Source organism: Phaethon lepturus, unplaced genomic scaffold, assembly GCF_000687285.1.
Source record: "Phaethon lepturus isolate BGI_N335 unplaced genomic scaffold, ASM68728v1 scaffold14776, whole genome shotgun sequence".
NCBI classification, from domain to species: Eukaryota; Metazoa; Chordata; class Aves; order Phaethontiformes; family Phaethontidae; genus Phaethon; species Phaethon lepturus.
Window position 1 is genome coordinate 3,508 of NW_010548376.1, and position 16,852 is coordinate 20,359.

Below are 16,852 nucleotides of genomic sequence, written 5' to 3' on the forward strand. Positions count from 1 at the left end.
TTTTTACAACTGCGTATGGTGACAAAACTGCAATAAGGAAAGCTCAGAATGATGTCAGTAGCTGGTTGAGTTAGCTTTGATGTTTCAGTTTTGCTACCTCAGCGTGTAGTAAACATTGCCACAAGCCTTGAGTACAGAGTTTCAGTCTCATTTGCTTGTAACTTCACCGAAGTGTAACTGTTGGTTAGAAGTTTCTGTGCCTCACTCTGCCTTAGCATGTTTGTAAATTCAGATATCCCTAGAGCTTTGCCAGTAGGGTTATCTTTGTCAGGCATGGCTTTTGCGATGTCCATGACTATTTGCTTGTGTTTGATGAAGCTGTGAACATTTGAATACTTCTAGATCATGCATTTGCAAAAAAAGCCTGATTTCTCTCCTCCTGATTTCCCAGCCAACGTTCAGCATGAGACTGAGCAGGGCTTTTCCTGCAATTACATCTTTTTGTGACTTAACTGAGAGCAGGGAGACCTCCTTCTGCCTTTGCCATTGCCTTGCCTGCTCATGCCTCAGAGTAAAGGACTTAGTATTCTGGGGAGAGGGACAACTGAAATTCTGTCTCATCTCTTGGTCTGGGGTACAGCTTCATTTTAGTTCTTGCAACACGAGCTGCTTTGGATGGAATTATCCTTGTAGTTGGCCACTCACGTATTGCTCAAATTTCTATTTAATTCCATTATTCATAGTGAATCTCTTCTGGATGTTGAAGCACCAAGTACATGAAGATCATTCTTTGAAGAGATGTCTCTTTTAGACATCTGTCTCTGGTGCCGATTTGATGAATTAATTATATAGTAAAGTGGTGTTACCTCTTATTTTTGAGACTTCTGGTGGCAGCTGTGTATCTTGAGCTTGGAGTCTTCTCCAGCCTTGGCTTATGAAAAGTAATATGGATCCAAGGGATTTTCTCAGGCTTCGGTTCCCCCTTCAGCCTACTGGCAATTTTAAGTAGCTTAACTGATAGGGCATGACACTTCTTTCTGACATTTACATAACTTTTGCCTCAGCACATAGTTTCACTCAGGATTTTGGGGAATGGGCGGATGGTCCTCCTGTATTGGAGTATTCAACAGGATTATCAATGGTGGAAGTATGTTTCCAGTAAGTATGGGTTTTCTTTGTTCTGTGTTGAAGTAGTAAACTTGCCATATAATTTCTCTGCTTAACAATTTTCATTGTTACTTCACCAGTTTTGGGGGATTGGTAGGAGCTGCAGAGCTACTAGTCTAATTACAAACGCTAGGTAACTCATGTGTAAGTAAGGTCTGTCAGGAGACCTTATTGCAGCCTTTCAGTATATAATGGAGGTTTATAAGAAATATGGCAAAAGACTTTACTAGGGCTTGTAGTAACAGGACAAGGGGAAGCGGGTAGATTTAAAGTGGGTAGAAGGAACAAATTTTTTATGATGAGGATGGTGAGACACTGGAACAAGTTGCCCAATAGAAGTTGCGGATGCCCAATTATTGGAAGCATGGTCTGGTTGGAAAGGGCGCTGAGCAACCTGATCTAGTGGAAGATGTCCCTGCCCGTGACAGGGGGGTTGGACTAGACGATCTTTGAAGTCCCTTCCAACCCAAATCATTCAGTGTTTCTGTGATTCTACTGCCTGCAGTCAATGATAAGGAGATGACTTGTCTACTTTTCCTTAAGACCATATGTAAAAATCATGTACAGCATCAAATTCATAAACTATCTAGCCCAGCGTGCTGTTGCAAACGGTGGCAACAGGCATTGCTACTTACGGGTTGCAGGCAAGTCTAGCTGTTCCTGGCATCCGTTCTTGTACTCTCTGGCATCTGCAGTTGTGCGAGGTGATGGGTACTTCAACATCGTCTTTCCTTTAGTGTCTGTGTCAGGGAACTTGTGTGATCTCTCTTCAAATCTGTTGGTGCAGTCTGTGCCACTAATCTCAAGTGGAAACAAACCCAGAAATTTGCTACTTGCAGCTTAAAGAAGCACTTTCTTTTATCTGTTTTAAACCGATCTCCTCTTAGTTTCAGTGAGTGCCCTCTGTTGTGGGCTTTGGTGATTAGCAGTTAATCATTCACCTTGTCCACTGCCTTCCTGAATCTTTGCACTTTGATCATATGCCCCCTCTCAGCTGCCTTTTGCAGGTTAGTGTCAGCCTTGTTAGTTTCCTAAGCCAGCTGCTTTATTCCATTAATTACTTTAGTCTTCCTTTGCTCTGCTTTCCCTTAACTCCACCAAGTCCTCCATGAAATGGGGGTGCCAGAACTGCACCCAGTACTGAATATGTGGGTATATGAAGATTTTATGGAGAATGAAAACGATGCCCTCTGTGTTTGTTCTTAATTACCCCCCTAGTGGTGCCCAGCATTTTATTGCTATTTCTGGTGGCTGCTGCTTGCATTGAGCTGATGTTTAGGAGAATCATGAGTGGTGATAAAAGATCTCTCTTGTGAGCTTGTAGCTGCCAAACTTTAGTTGAGTATCACGTAAACATAGTTTAGCTTTCCCAAGATTCAGCACCTTTTATTTATCTATACAGAAGCTCATCTGCCACCTTTTGTCCATTGGGTTTTGTGAGGTCTTTCCACAGTAGCTTGCCATTGGTACGGCACTTAACTGCCTATTTGATTACTTGGACAAAGTCCTCCATTGGCATGCAGATCATTCGGTTCGCTAGGAAAAAATAAACTAACCTGAGAAGTGCTTAGCTGCTCAATAAACATACTGTCAAAGCAAATTATGTCTTTAAATTCTTGAACAGTCGAGGGTCAGGTAAGCTTTTCTGCACACAGCTGAGCTGTGTGTCATAGATCTTGCCACCAATATTGAAGTCTTGAGCTCTTTAATTTCTGATTTGTGTTGTTTGTAGTATCTGATAGTATTTTGGTTTATATTCAGAAGGTTATTAATAACAAAAGAAATTTTACACTGACTGCTGTTTACCAAATTAGTAGCCAGTCATACAGTTTTATTAATGGCTTTGTTAGACTGCGTAGTCCCTATTAGAAGTCACTGCCCAGACTGGATGCCAGAAAATATGCAAATTTTCGTTGAGGTTCATCCATTCCTGAACCCAACCAGCCATCTGTAAGATAGAAAACAAATTTTTTTTTATAGACAAGGTGAAACTTTTCTAATCTTTAGATCTTCTGAAACCTGAAATTGTCAGTAACTCCAGTGCATCTCAAACTCCTTCATAGCTTTGCATTTGCAATTGGTATGTTTCTTTCAAATTAGTTAGCATTTAAATTGTGTTTTGTTAGGTAGCATTTTACGTTCTTAAACTCACTGGTGTACTTTTTTCTGAATAAACAAGCTGGTATTGCTTGAGCTTCAACCGTTATTTAGCATGGCCTGAATGGAATAGCACTGGATGAGCTTTTCTTCAAGATAGATCTGTATGGGTGGAGGAGAGGGGTGGTGGTAATGCAATCTGTGGCATTAACTTACTTCCTCTCCTTCCTTAAGAACTTCTCTTCACTTTTCACACTTGCCACTATTGCTTATAAAGATTTTTCTGAGTTTGGGGAAGACTCAGTAGTATCAACAGAATTTGAAGAAGAGACTTCAAGCAAGGTGGATTTCAAACTGTGTACAGTGGTGTACTTTTGTCTGTTAGGATCATTTTAGGCATTACTTTTAACAGCAACTATTTTTTCATGAAATTAATGCTTTTCTGACATGAACTCTTAAAGTGTAACGAGGTGCTTGTAAGTTGTGGCATGGATTTGGGTTATTTATAATTTTGGTACGATCTTCGTTTTGTATTTGCAGGTTTGGACTAAGCAACAAATTTGAAGCAGAATTTCCTTCATCTTTAACTGGAAAGGTGAGTATCTGTGTACAGGAATTTGGAATTAGAGTTAAGATTTTATTACAAAAATAAGAGTTCCAGGTGTAGTAATAAATTGCACTGCTGTGGTACTAGGTTCTGTGGGTTTTTTTTCTTGTAGGTTGCACCTGAAGAATTTAAAGCCAGCATCAGTAGAGTTAACAGTTGTCTTAAGAAGAACCTTCCAGTTAATGTACGATGGCTACTTTGTGGATGCCTTTGCTGCTGCTGCACTTTAGGTTGTAGTATGTGGCCAGTTATCTGCCTCAGTAAAAGAGTAAGTTGAACTATTCTTAGATATACATTTTTGACAGTTATAATTGTACTGTGTTTGTTCTCATTTTGTTTTCATCTCCCCCACCTTTAAAAACTGTGTGCTAGAACTTGTTTAAATCAGTTTGATTTCATATATTTTATATCAGTTATCTGTCATACTAGTTAAAGTTACAGCAGACATCAGTCAGAATTTTGAGCTTATAACTCAGTGAGTGGTAGCATAGCTGAATGTCTCTGCTAGAACCATGTGCTACTGTACAGCACTTATTATTACTGAAGTAACTTTAAACGTACTTTTCTAATAGCTGCATCTTCTCCGTGATACACTGGTTGGAATTATCAGAATTTGGCAGTGACTGAGTGGCAGTTTGTTTTGAGGAGGTTCTGATTACACTGTGGCCCAAATAGCCACACATTTTTGTTTAAAAAGGCAAATTAAAAAAAAATAATTGATTTTTGTTTTTGGATTTTCCTTCCAAGCTGTAGATAAGTAAGAGTATTTTTTTTTTTTACATTAAGAACTGGAAAGTAGTGTTTTGTCTGTGTACACTTGGCACTTAATGTATTGTTCACAACAGAAGCTCATTGTGTGTAGCTCATTGTGTGTACCTGTTTTTCGCTTCCCTTCCCTCAGTGCAGTTAATTAGGCTACCCCCCATCTCTTCTGTTTTAGTGTGCGTAAAAATTGTCTTTGACCAGTCCTATTTCACTAGTTTGCAAGAAGTCTCTGTGCCTCCCTATCGTCTCCTCACTATTAGTACTGTTCATCTTTCCATTTGATGGCAAGGCTTGTGCATATTCTCTCTTCTGTAATACCTCTTAATGCTACAAACTGTGTACAATTCAGTACACTGAACATCATCGTCATGATTTTCTTTATGAAAGCCCTCATTTTACAGGGTCAATAAATCAAGGCATTCTAAAAAAATATTCATAGGCTGAACACTGATCGTAAGAAAACCTGTATGCATTTTTGTATCATCTGGCTTTCTGTGTTAAGATCTTAATGCTTAGTCCCTTTGAGAGATTACTTACGGCTAGTTTTAATTGTATACAAAATAAGGTAGAAAAGCCGCCTGGTAACGTTGAAGTCCATGGAGGGGGGAAAAAAAAAATGTGGGCATCAGTGGGAATTATATCAAACCCTAGGTTGTCTGTCTAAGCTGTCACAAACTAGTAAGTCTACTGTAGGTTGATTGTATATCCATATCTTGAAAGTCTGTTACAGGAAATGAGAATTTGTGGATTGCTTCAACAGATAAGTTGGTGACTTAACTAGCTTTCAGAGAAGACTACCTTTACCATTCTAGGCCTAGCTCTGTTTGTCACAAACACAAGGAAAGCTAGCATTGCTACTATCCATGTTTAACTTTTAAAGGAGAAAGCTTCTGGTGCTCTTTAGTTTGACCCATATTTCTCACATAATGTGCTGTTGTAGCAGGAAACGACAGCGGGATGTAACATGGTAGGGGCTGATGCCACAAGCCCTCATCTTCTGAACTCTTAATCTGTTACCAGACGTCATAAATAATCAACTTTTTATATGTTGTTAAGCAAAGTCAGAAAAAAGGTAAGGGCTCAGAAACCAGAGTTTGAAGCTGAGGAAAGAGGTTGTGTGTGGGACCCTGGTGAAGCAATAGTTAGAGAAGTGCTTCCATTGAAGTTTGCATGGGATAGGAGTTAAGGTAAGCCCCCTTCCGAAAGGATAAATCTGGAAAAAAACCCAAAAACCCAAAAAACCAAACCTCTATTCAGGGGAGGCTGGAAAGAGGTTAGTGGTATAATTGTTGCTGTAATATACAGACTGCATAAAGACAGGAGAGTCTCAGAGAATGAACAACAGGAGCAAGGACAGAAACTTGGGGTTGAAGTTCCAGAAGTCATCCTAGAGGTATGGCCTAGACTGTCAGTGAATGTTGCATTTTTCTTGTTAAAGCTGGTACCAGGAGATATTTAAGGACCTTCACACCTTTTCCTGCACTTAAGATTGGGTGACTCGGGCTCAAGCTTGGATGCCAAGCATTAGTGAAATTGAGGTTAGGCCTCAGCTGCCTAAATGCAGTGTCTTGTGCCACTGTGGATGGCACAGTGGTGCTAGATGCTGATGGCACTGAATGCTTGTGTTTAGGCAGTTTGATTACTCCTCCAGAATGAAAATCATTTCAATCAATTTGGAGACCAGATCTTGTGACAACATCATTTGTCCGTGTCAGCAGCTCAGCAAATGGATGTCTGCTTAGAGGATTGTCTGTCAGAATGAGAACCCAGAACTTTGTGTTGGTTGGACATCTGGAGAGTGTAATATGGAGAATTAGCTAACTGGTATTCCTAAAGACAAACTGAAGGGGACAAGAATACTTTCCCAAACTGTAACTCTTAATCCTGGACCTGGCTGGGAAGGACTTATTTTCTGGTAGAGGAGGTAAGAAGGAGAGCTGTGGAATATTTTCAAGGAAATATTTGCAAATTCTAATATAGGACACAAGCAGAAGAATTTGTAATGATTCCAGTCAGGGCTACTACTCACAGAAAAGCAGAAGAAAGTTACTGCCACTTAAGTTGACTGAACAGGTATGGGTGGATTCAACTTTATTTCTTGGTAGACCCAGATCAGGAAAGTACAAAGTGATTTAACTCCTTTAAATCCCTCTTATCTGTAATTACAGGTTTTGTATCCTTTAAGATCTCAGTACTGAATTGCATCCACAAGCTTGTAAGATTTTTCTTTTTTGCAGGACTTTCCATCAGTTTATGTCAAAGTGCTATGACAAGTGCAGGAAACCAAACATATGTATTCTCCTAGAAGTGGGGAAAGTGAGAGACAGTGCATGATGTGAATTACCTGGAGCTGCTCAGCAAATTGACAGCAGTTGTAAATACAGCCTGGTTCATCTAGGTTCTGATCTGTAATTTACTCAGTAGATTCCAGCAGAACTGTGGCAAGAGGCAACTTCATTTTCTTCCACAAAAAAAAATGAAATCCATAGACTATTTTGGGTTGCTGCTAGTGCCACAGTTTTGCTGAGACATAGCAGACTAATGTCAGTATGAAGTAATTGATTACATATGAACTCTTGTACTGCTCATCTTTGACTTTACCATGTCTTGGAAGAGGATTGTGTTGATTGAATAATCTTCCATGCTTTGATGTCTTCAGCTCTCCTTTCACTGCCCAGACTCCAGCCATAGGTATAGTCACAACAGCCAGGATTCACTTCTTGAGGAAACAGGGATCCAGGATGACATGTGCCTGTTTCTTCCTTTCAACTTTTAGCTACAATGGATTCTTTTCCACTGATGCTCATAATGTAAAACAATTATAACAAATAAAAATAAACAAAAGGTTACTTGTTTTACAGTACCTGTGCTTGTGTGAGAAGCATTGCCCAGAGCGCTTTGCTAATTCAGCCCTGTCCTAAGTGATTCCTAGTGAAAGGACAGTTACTCAGAACTGGCCTGCACTACATCCTTTGCTGCAGCAATTGCAAAAGATTCCCAGGACTGTATAATTATGGAGTTTGATTTCTGAAAGCAGGATGGGAGTGTTCCCATGTAGAACTGAAATTTGCAGAAAATGTGTTTTAATCACACAATAAAAATATACCAGATTTCATTTTTGCCCTTTTCTACTGAAAGAGAAGACTAAAAAATTTATTTTGTTGAATTGGGTGTACAGTGGGCTCACAAATGGGAGTGTTTCTCAAGTTAAGGATTTGATTAAATGAAACAACAGTTTCAGCTATACTATTGCTTGCTTTTAATACAGAAGAGTAATTTTTCTCAGAATGACCAATTAAGAAATGCCTGTTTTAATGTCTGAATCAGTCTACTGTGCTCTTCAATTGCTGGTATACTTTGCAGCTCTTTCAGAGAAACATTTTTTAAGGTTCATGTAGATAAAATGAAAGTGGAGTGTCAGAGTTTGTGAAGTTACAACAATTCTCTTAATCTTTCTCTGTATTTTGTATTTTTACTGCCTTTCATTGACTTTTTTAATTATAATGTGGGAATGTTATCACAAATGTAAATATGTTTTTTGAAATTACAGACAATTATTGAAAGTTTGTGTTTAATTGGGAATATATGCTTAATAAGCATAAAAATAAAATAAAAATAATAAAACAAAAACCATGAAAAATAAGTTATAGGTTTGTCCCCTTAAATCAGCAGGTGCTTCAAACTAGGAATTTTTTAAATCAGACATTTGTAAGCTTAATTGTTAATTTATATCACTTCAATGCATTTCCATGCAATGAAAGCTTTCCCTTCACTGTATTTTTTCTTTTCAGTGCTTTGTTCAGTGCTAGTTCTGGAAGTCTTCATACAGTATTGTTTCCTTTCTTCTTTTGCATTGAGATATTTGAGAAAAAGCCTGCTACTCTTCACCAGTAGAATAAATGTTTAATTTGATTCAATATCTTATTGCCTCTCTCCTTTTATGTGCTCTTGATTTGATTTTAATGAATAAAAGCTGCAAGAAAATTACAGGAAATATGGTCCCTCATTTGCAGATCTAGATTGTCAATGATCTTCAGCGGTTTTACTCATAGGTTTTACCATCCAATCTGGGACAAGTTCCAGATTGTACAAATGAACATTAAGTCTTTAAGTTACTGTTCTTCAAATAAAAAAAAGAATGACATAGTGAATTATAATTCAAAAAGCACTACTGACTGAGGTGCCCATTTGAAGCCACTTTTTCAAATGAATTGACACTCATTTTCAGTATTAACTAAATGCTGTAGTTCCCAATGTGTAAATAGGATAAATAATTTCAACAGAAATGGTAACAATGAAAGCTGTGATAGAATTACAGTACTGCTAGATTTCTTTAAAAGCTAGTATTGTACATGTAAATTGCATGTTTCAGAAGATTCGTGGACAATCTCTTAAAATGAATAGAATGAGATATTTAAGAGCAATCTGTACTGATACTTTCAAGAGCTACTTGTTTGTGTGTGAATTCACACAGAGTTGATGAATGCTGCTTAAGCTTCATCATTAGTTGTCACTTACATAGCAGTTTACATCTCCGGAGTGCTGTATAAACATAAGCTAATTACAACTTCCCAAGTATTGATTAAATTAAATGTGGTGGAGGAGCTGGCATGAATTTTCTTAAATACAGTAGTCTTGCTTGTCAGTGGATGATACTGATATTAAAATATATTAGCTGAGTTTATTGAAGCTATGAATACATTACATTTATTTTCAAAACTGTGAAGAGATATGTATTCTCTGCCTGTCTGCCAGGGACTTGGCACTGGAGGCACTCTAATACCATAATGCTTTTCCAAGCAGTTCCTCAAGGCAATCACATAAGACTGAAGGTGCCTTGTTTTCAAAGTCTCTTGTGACAGTTTAGACTGTAGTTCAGTGTGGAAGAATCTTTAAAACCGTAATGTATTTATGATGTTTATCCTAACCAGAACACATGTGATCTCTAGTCAGAACACATGTGGCTCTAGTCAGCTTAGTAAAACTTTTTAAATGTAGAGCTTTTATGTTTCAAATACACATTATTGACCATTGTCTTCAAATATATTCACAGGTCTTTAAAATCACCTCTTTTTTAAATATTGGCTATGAAATGAAACCTTTAAAAGAATCAGAAGATTCAGACCTGGTGTATTTTTATTTAAAAGTAGTTCACTATAGTTTTGGTCAGAAGAGTCATCAGGTCTTCCACATACTGAACTTAGAACAAAGCTTGTAGAACACTATAAATGTGAAATCAACATGTGTATAGCTCTGTGATTATTACTATTTTTTTTCCAATCTTTGAAATAAAATTTATTTCCTTCAGAGCACCATGTAAAGATTTATTAGGTTTTCATGTGTTTTCCTAAAGGGTAGAGTAGGAGTTGGTGCATAACGAGGTATGGAAGCAGATAATTCTGCTGTGTCTTAATCTGCAAACCTGCTCGGGGGGCAGGGCAGGGCAATGCAATTGGCATGAAGAATGCCAAGAATAAGTAAATCACAAAATATCAGTTTGTTTATTTATAGGTCAAATGCAAATCCTTTAGTATTTCAAAATTACCTAAAGTTAAATTGGTAATTTCATGTATTCTTAATAATAGGTTTTATACTACTCTTAAATGTAATTCTATACTGAATATTCTAAATGCTATTTAAAGTTTAATTGCATTTGTAATTAGAATGATATCTCTGAACATTTTAATATTAATCAAAATACATGTAGGATTAATATTTCCATATTACAGTGCCTTTTACATTTTGATGGCTAAGGTATATAGAGGAAACCATAGATCATGCAGTGGTTTGGTTTTAATATTGCTTTTTGTATTGCTTTTCATGTCCAATTTGACATGTTTCTGAAAAAAAGAAATGTGAGCTACTTGAAATTCACATAGAGCTATTTTGAAAGAGCATGCTAAAAATGGTCTAGCTAGTTGTCAGATTTGGAAAGCGGGTTAGGGAGGGTCATTTTTAGCATTCTGTCTTTAGCAACTTGTAGATGATGCCAAATAGGGAGCATATGCGAACACTGCTGAGGAAGGAATTAGAATGCAAAAGTATCTGAAATTTGTATTATAAAATTAAAGTAGGTAGAAAGCACTTCACTGAGCTGGAGTGTGTTACTGTAAAACAAAACATAAAACTGGAATGGGCTGCTGGCAAGTGTGAGGTAGCGACACTTCTGTGCCTCTTCTCTTGCGTTTTCTCAAAGTAGTCCTGCTGTGGGATGTCTTCAGTTTTTCACTTTATTAAACAAACCTGGATAAAAATGTTATATGCGTAAGTGGAGCACGCTCAGTAACTCAAGCACTATGTGCAAATAAAATAACTTCTTATTTAACAACAACAACAAAAGTAGTTTGAGAAACATGACTGCTTACAAAACAGTTGGGAGGATGAGTGGGGCAGCTCTTGTACAAAAGACTGAAGGAGTTGATGTCTTCTACCATACCAAACATACATGTAAAGTGGAAAGTGACTAGTTACTCTTCATTTTGTTCCCCATAAAAATAATTTTTGCTGACTTTTGGAATAAACTGCTGATGTTGGAACAATAATGATGATGGAAAATATTTTTTTAAGTAGCCAGATTTATTTTTTCTAAACTGGTTAACTAGCTACAGGATCAGCCTACTTGGGGTTCTGTAATTTTCTGGTTGAATCCTCGATGGGCAAGGTGGTGTAGAAGCTGTCCCTTTCAGAGGGATCATTCTCTTCAGCATGCACACTAGTGAAGTGTTGGATTTTACAGGGCCTTCTAGAGTTACTTTAAGTTGTGCTGCCTATCAGTCTTTCTGGCCATGTAGCTTCTCTTCTGTTCTTGGCCCCTGCTCTTAGACACTTCAAACAGCAGGAGTCAAAAGCTTCCTACATATTAATAAATTAAACCTGGGAGTGTTCCTAGGAATTGGTGCTGTATAATTTGTACTTTCTTAGAGAGGTCCCTGGCAGGCTCTGGGTCTGTATTGTGTAACAATTCCTAGGCATTATCAGAATGCTCCAGGCACTATGAGTGATTCGGAGGCTATGAAAAGTTACTGGTATAGATGTAAGCTGTTCCCTGCCAGCTGGCTTCAAGTGAATGGGAATGTTTCTGGCTACAGTTTCATTCCCCAATAGAGATGTAACCTGAGATTCTTCAGTTTGTCCACCTGTACTACCCTTGGACTATGTTCCATGGAATACTACTATATATTTTGGAAATAAAGGATGGAGACACAAATAAACATCTCTGTAACCTTAAAAGAGAAGATGGAGGTACATATGTTTAGTTTATAATTTTTCACAGTGGATGATACCAGATGAGTTATTTGGTGGAGCATCAATCCTATTTTCATGCCTGTTACAGTCAATTCCATCTTACATGTTCATTTTCTGTGGCCCTTTCTGCGAGAATGCCCTTTAACAGGAGGTGGATGCTTTAGATTGCCAAGGCCAGATTTGAATAATTTGTTTGGAGGGAATGGAGCTTCATGGGTTCTTGTTTCCTTATAATGACAGAGAATCAGAGCTAGAATTTAACCCTAGAATAAAAGAGTGAAAAATCTTTATTTACAAATTCAAGTAACAACATTAGTTATAGTCCTGATGCTTTGTGGATCAGTTTGACATCCATCTGCCTGTGAAATGTGTTTTTTTCCCACATCTCAGTTTGGCCTTCGTGTTAATTTTCGTAGAATCATAGAATCTTTAGATTGCAAGGGACCTTTAAAGGTCATTTTGTCCACCCCCCCTGCAGTGAGCAGGGATGTCTTCAACTAGACCAGGTTGCTCAGAGCCCTCTCCAACCCAACCTTGAATGTTTCCAGGGATGGGGCATCTACTACCTCTCAGGGCAACCTGCTTCAGTGTTTCACCACCCTCATTGGGAAAAATTTCTTCCTTATATCTAGTCGAAATCTGCCCTCTTTTAGTTTAAAACCGTTACCCCAGGCCCTGCTAAGAAGTCTGTCCCCATCTTTCTTATAAGCCCCCTTTAAGTACCGGAAGGCTGCAATAAGGTCTCCCCAGAGCCTTCTCTTCTCCAGGCTGAACAACCCCAACTCTCTCAGCCTTCCTTCATAGGAGAGCTGTTCCATCCCTCTGATCATTTTTGTGGCCTCCTCTGGACCTGCTCCAACAGGTCCATGTCTTTCTTGTGCTGAGGGCTCCAGAGCTGGACGCAGCACTGCAGGTGGGGTCTCACCAGAGTGGAGTAAGAGGGGCAGAATCACCTCCCTTGACCTGCTGGCCACACTGCTGTGGATGCAGCCCAGGATACAGTTGGCCTTCTGGGCTGTGAGAGCGCATTGCCATCTCATGTCCAGCTTTTCATCCACTAGTACCCCAAGTCCTTCTTGGCAGGGCTGCTCTCATCCCCTTTATCCCCCAGCCTGTACTGATACCGGGGGTTGCCCTGACCCAGTTGCAGGACCTTGCATTTGGCCTTGTTGAACCTCATTTTGCCAAGGTCAAGACCATTTCTTCTACAAGGCTTCTTCATAGTATGAAGTTTCCACAATGGTTGGCTCTAGTTGCTGTCATCTCATTACAGAAAGTAGCTAGTTACACTTACTTGGTGACTTAGCTTCTATAGGACAGCTAGAATATGCAGTGTCCTTAGCATCTTGAGTCTTTTGGATTGTCTGTATTTGAGAGGAAATTTATATAAGACTTTTGTAATGAACTTCTAGGAACTTCCCTTGATAATTTCTCTCTGCCCCATGTTTCTACTGCAGACCAAAATTACTTTGGAAAGTACTTATCCAATATCTATCAGTTAATACACTGGTAATAATACTACAAGTTGTTCTCCATTGTACTTCTGGATAATGTACATGGGGTGTATGTTTCTGTACACCTTCTCCATTCTCCACATATTTCATGACTTTAGCACTTCTTTTTTTAAAGAGTCCAGGAGTTTGAGAATCAAGGTAACCAGAGTCTCTGAGGAATCATCTTTGGCTTAGCTACTAAAAACTGTTGCATGCAGTAACGTGAAGTAATGCTGATCTCTTTATATCAGCAGACAATGTGGTGGAAGAGACCTTTCCAGAAAGTAGTTGATCTGATTTGATTCATTAAGCTTTAAATTCATCTCTCTGTGATGTACCAACGCAGGGTTGAGACCCATACAAATTAGGTCAGTTTATGGATCATGTGAGGATACAGGACAATATTCTCAGGGCTATCTTTTAGAATGGGAAGTTTCCTGAGGACAACTTGATGATGTCAGTTTGTCTGCTCCAGAATTCTGCTGATTATATTTCTCTTTTCCTGATCAGGAGCTTTGGTCTGGGCTCACTTTCTGCCCAGAATCATCTGTAAGGTACGACAAGATGCAGCAATAGTAATTCTGTTGGACAAGGCAGTTATTTCAAGATCGTACAAAAAGCACCAGAATGCTACATTTATTTTCAGGTATTCTTCAATCCATGTAGTACGGTTTTTGGTCACTTTCTTGCATGGATGCTGCAGTGAATTCTGGGGTGAGCACCCTTACAATAGTCTCTAGTAAGAAATACCGTAGCTACTAATAGGAAAGAAGATGCAAGATGTACCTATGTGGTTGAACAGACACCTTTTCAAACTACTGTATGTGCTGAAGCAGGTATTCCGGGATGTCAGGATCTGAAATCAACTTGGGTTTCACCTTCCTCATCCTTTGCCCTTCACAAAATAGCAAATTCCTCAGAAAGATGGGAATTTTACCAAGTTACAGTTTCCAAAGGGTTTATCTGTGATACAGTGTTCAAGGTGGGGACTTTCTCAGCACAGATCAAGATATATGTAATTCAGGTATGCATGTTCTGAGTACACTTTGGCATTTTTGTGGCCCCAATATGGGCCTCAAAATTGACTTGGGGGATGTTCTGTCATGTTAAAAGTGAGCATATGGTTGTGTGACTCAGTTATTTTCTAACTTTATATTTCATTGTTTGTGCTGATAACTATATTACTTGGGTATAAATTTTGTAGTCAGATATATCTTTAGAGAATGAACAGAAATTCCTGCTTCCATCATTTCTTTCTCTGAGTGAGTAGAGATGGTATAGTTCAGAGTTCTGATAGGATCCTTCATCTTTCTTCCGTAGAGTATAATACAAATTCTGGCCATATGAGAATCAACAAAAATCTGCTTAAATTGGTTTCTTTCTATTTTGAAATTTGAGCATAAAGTGTATTTTTTTTTTTAGGGCAATATTCAGAATTATTAATAGTTGATTGTGGTAAAGTTTTGTATGGAGGAATTTGAAAATCTCCACATAGTATTTATTGCACTACATTTACATACATTTTGAGAAGTCAAAAATCAAATGCGTGTAGCTGGAGATTCTTCAGTTTTTCCCAGAAAACTATGCATAAAATTGATAGTGGAAGATGGTGTTGTTACTGTCCATGTTGTTTCCCCACTTAAATAAAGACAAAGGGAGGTACTCAAATTAGCACCGTTTTGGGAGTCATGTAAGATCCTTTTGTTTAATATTGTACCAGTCATTCACTGATTTACAACAGGAGTTGAGGGGGCTTTGGCCCATTCACTAGTATGGTTTAGTGCAGCAGTGCATGTTCCAGGTCATGCACTGCAAGAGGGGGCCCTGTGGCTGCGCAGCCTCCCAGTCCAGATCATAACTGCATCTGGAATTGTAAGCTAACTTCACCAGGCATTGCAAGGACGTAACAGAAATATCTTGCAGTTGGTAATACAGGTAACACACTTATTTGTATTCAGTACTGCCTTGTTTCAGCATGAAAAGTTCATACTTAGTCTTCCTTTTTTTTTTTCTTCCATGTTCAAGGGCAAAACTTTACTTAATTGGGAGCAATAAGCATTGATGAAAGTGTATTCTGAGTTGGGCTTTTTTGGTAGTGTGTTTTTTCAGAAGCCACTATCAAACATGAATATCTGTAAAGAATCTGTTATTTTATAGGAATGTTTCATGAAACATTGCATCTAGATAGTTGATTGAAGAGGTAGGTCTATTTCAGAGAATTCTGTGGGTAACATTAAAGACTATCTGCTTTTTTTCACAGAGTATGTTACAAAGTATACTTTCTTATCATTAATATGCTAAGAAGTGTACTTGAATTGCAGTTTTAGCTTTACTCAAATATTAGATTGTTTTGGGTTTTTTTAAAATATTAAAAGCTGGGTAGTATTAAATCTTCCTAATAAGCAAGTCTCTCTTCCACTTAATTTGTGCTTTTGTTGTGGCTAACAAATAATTTGCTGTATGGGTTTGTCTGTACACCATTGATAGAATATATAAGCTTGTCATCCTAGTGTGCTGGAAATGCTACACTCAAATCAAGTGTTTCTTTCTGGTTTTGTATATCCTCACCTGCTCCTCACTGTAAATCATTGAGATGTCAAGAGCAGTGATTAATTAAGCTGCACGTGCAAGTGCTTTTTTTCACCTGTCAAGTAGGAAGAAAACTTACTATAGTGAATTGTGTGATGCTGTTTAATTCATTTCTTTTTATTCCAGGCTCTGAGGTTTGCAGAAATATTTTACAGTCTAATTTTCATTAACATTTCTGTATTGATAATACAGCATGATTTGGGAGCTATGACTATCCCAAATTATATTACCGGAAGGATTGTATTTAAGGCTCTGGGAACATAAATAATCATGGTCCCAAGGCTGCTTGTGTTTTTATCTCGGGCTAGTCAAATGACTTTAGACTGGCTTCTTATTTAAATAAATCAATTAATACTACATAACTACCTATCAATTTCTTATTTATGTGTATGTATTGTAATATACATGTAATTTTATGGGAATTTGAAAAGCTTGGGTGTTTTTCACACTCTTTGGGACAAACAATGAAATTAAATTGTATAGTGATCTTAATCTATTATTAAAAGGTCCTGGAAAGGAAGATTACAAGGTAGACTCAGGTTTTGAATCAGTTTTGCCATTGGTTTAGCAGCGGGTGGGCAGGCAGATGCCTGCTCAGAGTAGAACCTATTGCCATTTTTCACCATTGATAGAGTAGCCTTTCAGAGTCAATGAGCTCTGTCAATGTGAGCTTGTCAAGGCTACAACTTCATAGACCTGAGAGGCGGTTTGAGAGGTCAGCCCTTTTCAGGTTTGCTGTGATGCAAATGAACTTTAATGCTTAAACAACTATTGGAATTTTTATGTCTGCTCCTTGTTCTTTTTTCTTCACAAAGTCATTGACGAGACATTCAGTGCTTTTTAAATTGGAAGTTGCATTGTGCTAAAGACCTAGTACAGATTTACGGAGGGCTGAAAGCAGTTAGATCATGTTCTTTTCATGGTGCGATTAGAATCAAATCGATTTCCC

At 38.1% G+C, this 16,852-nt stretch overlaps 1 protein-coding gene across 1 annotated transcript in view; it reads left to right on the top strand.

Annotated features, from left to right (window-relative positions):
• Positions 1-964: 964 nt before the first annotated feature.
• Positions 965-16,852, top strand: part of LOC104623005 (cysteine-rich hydrophobic domain-containing protein 2-like) — a 19,493-nt gene continuing 3,605 nt past the window's right edge. Inside the window, exons 1-3 of the mRNA XM_010289946.1 lie at positions 965-1,098; positions 3,745-3,799; positions 3,924-4,079. Coding sequence (XP_010288248.1) covers positions 965-1,098; positions 3,745-3,799; positions 3,924-4,079 — 345 coding nt within the window. The remainder of the gene's footprint in view (positions 1,099-3,744; positions 3,800-3,923; positions 4,080-16,852) is intronic.